Source organism: Ixodes scapularis, unplaced genomic scaffold (assembly GCF_016920785.2).
Source record: "Ixodes scapularis isolate PalLabHiFi unplaced genomic scaffold, ASM1692078v2 PGA_scaffold8__174_contigs__length_109621045, whole genome shotgun sequence".
Classification (NCBI taxonomy): Eukaryota; Metazoa; Arthropoda; class Arachnida; order Ixodida; family Ixodidae; genus Ixodes; species Ixodes scapularis.
The window spans coordinates 76,159,619-76,170,423 of record NW_024609883.1 but is presented as its reverse complement, the minus strand read 5'-3'; the positions used below and the strand labels follow the sequence as shown (position 1 = coordinate 76,170,423).

Sequence of the window (10,805 nt, the reverse complement as noted above, 5' to 3'; positions counted from 1 at the left end):
CTAGAAACACTGATGCAACAGCCTACCCAATGGTGCTAACTTTGCAATTCGTTACACAGGTTCACGCATAGACACGAACACACACCCACACAAAACAATACCACCTGTGCCAATGCTACCAATACTTTAAATGGAAATGGTAAATTAATGACGCAATATTTGTTTTCTATATATTTCCTTACTGAAAGTTGATATCGCTTTTTCCTCTCTAGAACGAGATACAGAGGATATGGCTCGAATCGCTTGCGTATTTCTGGTCTTTGTGCTGGCCTATCAGTGCGGTAAATACTATATTTTTTTTTCCTTTGTTTGGGTGTTCTTGGTAGCATGTCAGCGTAGACAAAATTTATCTCGATTTTCACTTCGCACATTGCTTAAACGCAAGTACGCGACTCTTCGCTTTTAGGGAGAAATACAATTCGTGTCCTTGTTTAAACAAAAATATTTATAGAAATGTGTTTTTATGGTATGAAACGTTGCGTGAAAAATATACATATTATACGTGATGGTATTGGCTCCTCGTGTGCAGTGTTACGCTCAGCCGGTAGGGACGCTGCAGTTGAATCTACTGCCCATAGTCTAAACAGGAACGGCAACGCAATGAGTACGCCGGAGGGAAGAGAACGACGTTTGGCTGGGGATATATAAGGAATCCTTCATAGAGGACAAGCAGTGCTACTGCATTTCGACGTAGTCTAAAGGCCTGTGAAAACGGGACATACCAAATGACATAAAGCAAGACTTCACAGTCATATCAAGTGAAAGTTACTGTTCGGCTGTCCGTTTTATAGCGCAGCTCTTAGGCGCCCGTTTTTTGCTTGAGCGGCGTCGTCGGTGTCGGTGTGGGTGTAACCGTGCGTTGCATTATAGGACGTTTCCCATAATCACGTCACACGTGACGTCACGTGTAACGTCACGACAGTTACCCTCGGGACGTTTGCAAGGGTTACCCTCACGAGGGTTACGAGGCTTACCACGGATCTTTATGTCTATTTGCTGGATCGCGCTTGACCAGCTCCGCCTAAAGACGGGAATACGGCTACGGTTGGCCATCTTTTTATAGAGTTATATTATCTCTAACCATCATAGTAATATGGCCGACAACGCAATGACGGCTGCGGCGGCAGGCTGCAACAAAATAGCCGTGGATCTAGTAGACTGTACCGAGGGTGATATTTCGTGCCTGATTGAAGTTGTTTGACGAAGCAGATTCTTGAAACACGGCGTGAACGGTAGCCTCATCTTTGAGGACCCGGCAAAAGTTCTACGAATGTGCAGCACCCGGGGGAAGCAGCGCAGCTCGCATCGAAAGCACATTTCGTACCGGCGTCTGCTTTCGATGCTTCTTTCGATGCGACTTTGGATGCGTGCTGTGCTACTTTTCCTCGGTGCCGCGATTTCGTAAAACTTTCACCGGGTCCTCAAAAATCGGGCTACCGGTCATGCCGGGATTCAAAAATATGTTTTGTCAAACAATTTTAATCAAGCACGAAATATCACCCACGCTTTTCTGATATCAGCCTGCCACCACAACTGCCACGACGCTGTATGCCATGGATGGATTATACTGGCTGCAGCAGCTGTACCTTGGCTAGAGGTAATATAACTTTACCAAAAAGATGGCCGCCAGTGGCCGCATTCGCGGAATGGGTGAATGCGATCCAGGAATTCTTATAGAGATCAGCGAGGCTTAACATCACTAGGGTCACGAGGGTCACGAGGGTTACCCTCACGAGGGTTACGAGGATTACCCTCACAAGGGTCACGAGGGATACCCTCACGAAAGTCACGTGGCTTACCTTGACGAGGATCACGAGGGTTACCATCGTGACCCTCGTGAGGGTCACGAGGGTAACGTCACGACGTTACCATCACGTGTGACGTCACGTGTGACATCATTATAGGAAACCCGTAATGTATGACATCACATGACGTTACGCGTGACGTCGCATGACGTTACGTGTGATGTCATGCGCAACGTTAATATTGCCGCTAAATTTAGCGGGGTAATTTTTCCGCGAATCCTGGCGGAAAATATTTCCGCTAAATTTACCCTTGTGACGTCACGTATGACAACACTTGTGACGTCGCACGCGGCCAGGTGCTTGGCGACGTGTGTCCTGCCGGGGAGACTCCCTCTTTTTATTAGGTTTCTGTCGTCGCGATAATAGCGTCGGTTGACTGAAAAGTGTCCCACTGTATACGTTCAGGAGAGTCCCGCGTCGCGAATGTGAGAAACACTTTGTGCGGCTGACGTATCTGTCCGTAACCAAACAAGAAGTTCCCACGTAATTTGAGATCGCATGTTTACCGCAGACGTACCAGCCGACGCTGCCGACACTGGTTGGACGTATGTGTATGGAATGTTGCAAGTTTGTAACATTGAGGCGTTACCGCGACAGATATCTTCCCCGCTGCACTTGCCCAGAGACAAATAAGCATGTTTTCACCACTTGTGTAGTTGCGTGTACGTTCTTCACTCTTGTGTCTGGACCGTTTGGGATGGGCACCCATTTCCAAAGGCGTACACACAATCGCTTTGAGAAACTGGTTGTGATACTAGCACGCTGAGTCCTGTGGAAGTACAGATGTAGGGCCAAGATTCAGCGTCGCCGATTGAGGCCCATGTTCCCCATGCTTCCCATGTTGCGCGAGTAGATAGTGGACTACTGAGAGAATGAACTGTGGAAATTTGAAGGCAGGAATTCCTGCGACGATGGCAATATAGGTTTTTCACAGTGAGTAGAGCAGGCCATACTGCGCCCCACATCCGTGTTTAGATAAGCATAATGTAGGGTCTCTCGGTGTGGCCTGCGCGCCACTCAGTTTGTAAATATATAAATAAAATTTTCTTACAGCAATCAAAAGAAAGATTGAGTGCATTTTAAATGTCGCCTCGACGCCACAGTCACGTGCGTTGCCCTTTCAGTTACGAAGAGTTGCGAATTTAACACTAGCGTGCCTAATTAAAATACTTGAATACATCCTTAGCTGGAAAATGTGACTGGAGGGTATTTGTTAAGCTCATTGCCTCCACTAGGAAAATATTTGTGGCTTGTGGTTGGTCACAAAACCTGTCAATCATCACACCAAAATTCACTGAAACAATTTCAGCCAATAGCGTTCCCTTATATTCGCCCCATTCTCACCACATAATGACCAAGTTCTACATAAACGGCTCTACATAAACGGTAAAATATATACTCAGACTGCCGGCGAATACCGTGGTGTATTGAAATGAACATAATCTTTTTGTAATGCATCTTTGATTTCAAAATAAATTCGAGCAATGATCTCAAAACTTCAAGTAAAAAAAAAACAACAAAAAAACATGGTTGCATAACGATGGCGCACTTAGTACCGACGGATGTCGTCAGCATGGCACCTGCTTTCTTCAGCTGGTCGGCTGCATCTTTCACGCTGCTTCCGATGCATCCATCAATTCGCGCGCCAAACGCACCCCGCCACTCGACTCGGTCGTTTGCGTCGCCGTCCGCCGTTGACCCTGGCAAGTGTTTTGGCTCTATCCTTTACAGAAAGGGATATACGCCTTGGAATTTTACGAGGTCAAATTCAATTGTGAAATAGGTCATTGATGAAAGGTGTAAATTGCTACGCGCAGTCGCCGATTTTTACGGCCGACTTTAGAACGACGATAGAGTGAGTAGGCAGGTGAGCTGGTTGATGTTACACATTTGTTTTTTAAACCGGAAACAACGGACGAAAAAGTGGGTAGCACACAAGACGTCTCAGCGTTTCAAACACCCTATATTTGCTACCGTCGTCAAATACCCACGCAGATTTAAAATGTGCTTGGTATACCACTCGATTCAGCCAATAACGTTCTCACTCACTGGTTCTGATTGGCTACCGCGGTTTTGAGACGTAATCCTTATTAACTGCACATGACAGCACTACCATTGTTGTTCCAGCTGACGTAGTAAACAGTGCTGTGGAAGAGGAAAACCTTCCAAGCTTCGTGGGGAATAAAGGAGAATTCCTTCAAACGTTAAAGGAGCTTTGTTACGAGCATCATCACACGAGGGTTATTGTGAGTATAAAAAAAAACAATTTAAGAAACACTAAACAATATTTTTCATATATTGTGTCCTTTGTAAGCTGTAGAACATTTTTCTTTGTAGTCTGCACTTGACGTATCTGAGTGCTACGTTTTCTGCTACATCCGTCGTGCCCAGAAGCATGGTGGAGGGCGTTTTAAACTACAGCTAACAAACAGAGAACCATGCAGCAATGTTGGCGGGGTAAGTGAAAAACCCAAACTTCATTTATTTTATGCCCTACCATTAAATTTCAAAATTTTAATCTGGCCCTGAAAATTTGCGGTTCCATCTGGCCACCCTGAAGCGAAGTTCGTGTTAATGTCTCTATCGTATGCCACGGAAAGTGTAATTTTAATTGAAACGAAAATAAACTCGGCGTCTTCATATCTTAGCTGAGACATGCACCATCATATTTGTCAAGTACTGCACGAAGCATGCATCTGTTGAAATGGTTAATTTGTCGCTGCATGAAATGCCTAAATTCCTACTAGAAGCGTATATGCTTGATTTACCTTGATCCTACGGGTGAAGTCGGTATCCCAGAACATGTTGGATTTGCTAGCTTCCCCACACTTCTGCGGCTTTTTCGAAACCTTTCCGTGACATCAAATCACGCGAGACTGTCATGTGATATTGTCACGCGGTTACTCACACTTTCCAATCCTTGGCGTGCTGCCCTGCAAGAGCCTGCAGCGCATTTCAATTGTAAATTTCCCTATGCGGTCTGTCCTTTGCAATAATAAGAAACAACGGCTCAAATAGCGCGTGGCAAAGTCGCCGTGCGGGAAGCCAGACGCCGAGGAAGAGGGAACTGAGCTCCAATGTTCTTTCTTCCCAGCGCGTGAGAGACGAGGAGCCTTTCTTCACGTAGCACCCCTTATGAGTCTATATTGTTGTGGCGACATCAATAAACAAGAAAAAAAAGTTGTAGCGACGTGACGGATTCGCTTTCAGAAGTTTCCCCCTCGACGCAATGCAAGAGTGTATATGGATTGAAATGTTCGTGTCTTGGGTTCGATTCTCGTCAGGGGATGTTAGGGATTGCTTTCTATCCTATCAGCATTTCTTTGCATCTTTGTTTTCATTTCAGAAGATCTTAATTCAAAACAAAAGATAGGTATTTTAATTTCAGGAGAAAGTTACTTTCTCTTGAATTTCGTCCCAAATTTTTTGTGGCGGTTTCAATAGCTTTTATTCACGCTTTCTATGGAGATCCAAGCCCTTAAACAGATTCCGCGAAAAAGTTTTAAAGCATGTGCTCAAAATAGCAATTACTCTCCTGCTGGGTCTGCCAAGCATTTAGAGGTACAGTTAGTCTCGCAGAGGTTATACAAACATGAATTGCTTATATCCACATTTGTCTGATGTTAGCGAGTGCACCCCATGGTATGGTTAAACTTCAACTATAGGTATACATTTTCGTCAAAACACGATGAAGAGTCAAATGATTGACTGCAATGGCCAATCGGAACGCCGGAGGGAAGTACGTAAAAATGCAACGCCACAGAGCCCTTTTTGCCGTCACATGACTTTCGACCCTTTACCAAAATTGCTCACGGAGTCATAGCATACGTAAATTTTCAAGTAATGTCGAAAGTTACTATAGAGCAGAACGAAGGCAAGCAATAGAAAGACTGAAAAGTCGGCACATCGGTTATTCAGCCCCACGTTGCGGTTCAAAACATTTTTTTTTCCAAATTGCAAGATAAAAACACGTTTTTTTTTTCTTGCTTCTTGTGCAAAACTGGTCAATATAATAAAAAATAGAAAGTCAGCTATCCGCGTTAAGTCTATTCTTTTAACTATTTTTGTTCACGCTGCGCCCTTGAAAATCTCGGCGGAAGACCCTGCACGCACCTCACCTCGCCACCCCACTGTGTCCTTCGCACCATTAAGTCCGTCTGCTATGGTCAGCGTCACCATGGCAACGAAGGGTCAGCTGAGTGAATTTACACATTAACGTACAGTCTGAAGCCAGACACAGCTGACATCATAATCCGAATACCGACTGCTGAAGTTAACCTGGCAACGCCAGTTGAATTCGGACGCGCCGGTGCGGCGGCCGACGCTGGGAGCGGGAAGGGGTCGACTGGATAACCCCTGACAGTTTCAACGAGGCTTGGCGGAAGCTCGAACCTGAGATTAGGTACTTTTAGAAGACTGTATTTTTTACTCCGTTCGCAATTAAGCTGAGACTGTAGCCAAAAGTACAAGTGAGAGACAGCCCGCGTTCCTGGCTTTGATACATGCATTTATAGCGCGAGTGTTCCTTCTCAGGAAGAATGCTTCAAAACAGCGACCTCGAGCTCGCGTGGTTGTGGCATATCCTGCCGTCTGAGCTTAAGGGTGTGGGGAGTATACTAGAGGTACTACACTCTTATCGCGGAAGCTGATGCCTTTACTTCGAAGCATGCCCGCTTTCCACAGCGTTAGATCTACTAAAGGTCTATTTTACGGAGTTTTATATTCCGTTCACCCTCAAGGTCACATAAGGAGGTCCGCCTTCAGCGTGAGCTTTATGCCCTTGCTAAAGCAAGTATGAACGCGCAGGCCCGCACAACCAAAGAACTGCGAAAGCCAGCGAGCTCATGCTGAAGGCGGAGCTTCTTGTCGCAGCTTAAGGGTGAACAAATTATAGTTGATCGAGCGCTAGAGCTCCGCTGGACCCGGTTTTGACGGCGTACGATCTGCTAAAACTCTCTAAATAGAACGTACACCGCGGAAAGCAGCGGGCGCGGGCTTAATTCATACTATGAAGTGACGGGACGAGCTTCTTCTATTGCAAATAGAGCTCTAGAATAAGGTCTCCTAAAGGCTCTGTTATACTCCGACGTCGAGCGTAGCAAACACTGTGTAGCGCAGAGCACACAGCTACTGATTGGCCACAGATATCGAGTTCCAGCTCGCCGGCTAATAAAAGGTCTACGTTCTGCGCTACGCTGCGTGCGCTGAGCTCAACAACGGAGAATATCAGAGCCTTGAATTCCCTCATTTTTAATTTTTTTTCTTTTTTCGGGGTGGAGTGAAACGAAACGAATGGTGAACGTGCGTAAGGCGGTCTGCTTGGAGGTCTAGTTTAAGACCCTAGGCTTTGCTTGAGCATATGTTTATAAGGCAACGGTCGGAAATTTATAGTATCGTGATACCAGGAATACATCCGAATATGTATTTTAATGGAGACATACAAAATAGAGGTGCACACATTGTACCGCGATGCAGAAATACAAATATAAAACGTAGTGAAAAAATACTCTCGAAATAGATATGCATCAGGAAACAGTCCAACCTTAAATTGACGAGTTGCTAGCCCGCAAAAATTAGGAGACAACGGCATATGGTACGGATTCGGTGACGTGACATAAATCTTAACTTCGCTCGCATTGAAATAAATTTAGCATTAAAAGGTGCATTCGCATCATGGGTAAGCAATTAACCTATGGGCGACTGCTCGAATTAGCACATTAGAGCTTCTTTTATAAACAATGTATGCTGAGAACTTTTCCAAGCCATAACATGATAATTGCGAAAAAGGAAGGTGGATTTCCCGGAAGGACGACGGTAGGTTAGACTTAGAGGAAAACATGGTCGATGGTAATAGTATCAGCAAATAAAAATGAAAAAATTCAGCGGATATTTCGGCAGGCAAACGATTTGGAACAAGCAATCGGCGTAAAGCCAACGATGCCCAGGGTGTCTTAGTATGCCAAAAAAAACATCAATATTATATTAAAGGTGTGGCTTGTTGTGCATCAAATAATTCAGCAAAAATTGAACATGAAATAAAAAGATCGAACCCCCCATGAGAGCATATAAATTATACACAAACAAAAAAAATAAAACGCTAATCATTACTTTTGACTGCCCTTCGTAGAATTAAAGCCTGTCGTTGGGAACATAGATGTCAATAATTAAGTTGTGCAAGTTAAATCGATGCAATTTTTTTCAGATATGCATCCGAGGAGAATGCGTCTACGAGTCATGAAGCGGTCAAGTATCCAGGCCGATGCCAAATACTTCAACGAAAAACTGGGTTTTTAGTAATATGATGAAAAAACAGAGCTGCAGTCAATAAAGATTTTCTTACAATTTCTTACAAAACGTGGTGATAATTATCATGCGATGCATAATTTTTAATGTGATAGCATTCTGTAGTTATGTCAACCGGTTTTCGCGATACGCTCTTTGATCTTGAAAGCGCGGTGCCTATGAGCGGCGCGCGTGTGCGCCGCCCATATGCGGAGGCGCCTCGTGGCGGCGCAGGTCCTCCGCATAGGCAGCACATCCGTATTCGCTGGCGCTGCGCGTCGTCCTACAGGTCGTCCTAGAGGTCGTACTTCAGGTCGTCCTTGAGATCGGCCCAGAGGTCGTACCAGAGGTCGTTTCAGACATCGTCCTTGAGATCGCCCGAGAGGTTGTCCTAGATGTCGTACCAGACGTCGTCCTTGACGCCGTGCTAGACGGCGTCCTTCAGGTGGTCTTAAAGGTCGTCCTTGAGATCGCCCTAGAGGTTATTCACGACGTCTTCCTGGACGTCGTTCTACAGGACAACGTCGAGGACGACAAGCATAGACAAGCGGTAGTATGCACACATTCACATTTTCACCCAAGCTAAGAGGCAATTATCGGTTTGAGTTGAGCTAGCTGGTGCATGGTGAACGATGGTGGTGAAACAGCTTAAACTAGAGCCACTAAATGAGCTGCCCTTAGAGTGTCGGCGCTCCCTTCCCCGACCACTCTACCCTTGAATTGATGAGGCCGCCACCATCTTGGTGCTTGTGCACAGCAGACGCAACTGCCGATTTTCTTGATTGAATAGTGCGGCTTCCTTAGCATTACATTCGGTGTGAGGAAGCTCCTGTAATATTTCTTTGCTCTGTCACGAGCTGTTAAAACATTTGAGGAGGGCAGAAATACGTTTTCTGAGATTTCAGACAAAGCTTCAGAAAATTGGCAGTTATGATTTTAAGCCACAATATGGACAAGTACCGTTACTCTGAAGTGTAGTTTTTTAGTGGCACTAGATTGAACATTAAAAGATTACAGATAGACAGGACAAGAAAGACACACGAGGTTGCAATGATGGTCGGCAAACAGCTTCATCATTAAGCGATCACACAGAGACGAAAGCTTAAAGCTTGTGGTCGGTTTGCCTTGCTGCGTACCCAACCCGGAGGAATAACACAGAGCCAACGGTTTCAACAACAAGCAACTACATCTAATGGCACATGGACGAGACGATTAACATGGTTACCAGCGGCGCCTGGGTCCAGGCAGCGATTCCCCGTGCGCCGTCTGTGATCTGCCTTATCAAGGCGACGCATCCGATGCGCGCATGGCTTGCGTGACGTCGCCGCACGCGAGATAAGTTCGGCACCTTTGCCTCACAGTCGGGCAACTGGGATGGGAAGCAGCCAGGGTGCCCACAACCTTTACACAAAGGCAAAGCAATCGCTCAATTTCCAAGTGGCGCACTGCAGTCACGCTGACGTCAATATTTCAATCCTAAACCAGCCGTAAAATAAAGTGTTCAGTCAAAATTTGCATTCTTGTGTTCGCAGGGAGCTGCGTCGTGAGCCTCATGACGAATGCTACTGCAATTCATAGAGAACCATCAATTGCGGTTTTCGCAGCCAGTTTTTGTACACCTTAGAAACAATGACGTGTCGCGATATTTGGGGGGGGGGGGGGGGGGGGGCCTTCTTATAGAGTCCAAGGGTAGGTACGCAAAACGATGAGGTAGAAGCAAGTTCAAACTGACCGACGCGAGCAAGCGAGCCAGCCGAACGCTGCAGTCTGTCAATACCGGAAGTACCCTGATTAAGAGCCATGTATACAGAAAGTTTGGTCAATGGAAGGCAAAGGCAGAGCCAGGGCGTGCAAGAGACGTAAAAAGTGGGCTTGACATGCTCTCTTGGCCAACAAGAAGCATAAAAGAATATCCTAGCGGAGGTATAGGGAGAAACTGTTTCAATCAAATGTATATATTGGTATATGGTGTTAATAAGCACGTAAAGGTGGATGGCCTCCATGGTCGAGAATAGAGAGCTCGTGATGTTTCGATCATGATCATGCAGAAAGATGTAAGAAAGAAATGTGCCACTCGACTCTGTTTTGCTCGGACAGAGTGCGACCACTTGGACGGCCACTTGGACGGCAGATTCCCGGCCCTCGGCGCTTGGCGCACGGATTATGTCGATCGTTCCGCTAGCCGCCCTCCTCCACCGGGATTTTTTGATGACCGTGATTGAAACATCACGTGCACCCTATTTTCAGTCACCCGAGAGTTACTCCGGCGGACTTATTAGGCTTGCTTTTCGCGACCACCGCCACGGTATTTTTTCCGGCTTCTAGATGGCCGCATTCCAATTTGTAAAGACGCCCTGGGACAAGCCCAGTCCGCTTTCGGCCAATGCGCCTCCTCATTTGTCTCCTATACTTCCCAACGAATGGCCAAACTCTCTACATATACGGCTCTGCCCGATTGTAAATGCAGTAGTTGTTTCTATATGTACTATATGCTTATTCGTAACGACTACGATTACTCCATGGCCTTAGATATACAACAAAGTGGCGACGAGGTATCAAACTAGTGAACAAAATTTAAGGGCGCAAACGAGCTGGTGTACATTGCACATGGTTGAAAAAATCCCGAGACTGCAGGTAAACGACACAACACTAAAAAGTCTCTTGAGAGTTTTTAGTGTTGTGTTGTTTACCCACGGTCTCGAGGTTTTTTCAACCATG

General features: G+C 45.8%; 1 protein-coding gene across 1 annotated transcript; it reads left to right on the top strand.

Annotated features, from left to right (window-relative positions):
* The first annotated feature begins 229 nt into the window (after positions 1–229).
* Positions 230–8,043, top strand: LOC121833493. The gene is made up of 4 exons (XM_042286825.1): positions 230–281; positions 3,933–4,051; positions 4,143–4,262; positions 8,008–8,043. Exons 1-4 carry the CDS (start codon positions 230–232, stop codon positions 8,041–8,043), a joined length of 327 nt encoding a protein of 108 aa, XP_042142759.1.
* The last annotated feature ends 2,762 nt before the right edge of the window (positions 8,044–10,805 follow it).

Coding starts and splice junctions, on each gene's coding strand:
- LOC121833493 (XM_042286825.1), top strand. CDS start 230: ATGGCTCGAATCGCTTGCGTATTTCTGGTCTTTGTGCTGGCCTATCAG. Junction 282..3,932: donor TGTGCTGGCCTATCAGTGCG/GTAAATACTATA, acceptor TTGTTGTTCCAG/CTGACGTAGTAAACAGTGCT. Junction 4,263..8,007: donor CATGCAGCAATGTTGGCGGG/GTAAGTGAAAAA, acceptor AATTTTTTTCAG/ATATGCATCCGAGGAGAATG.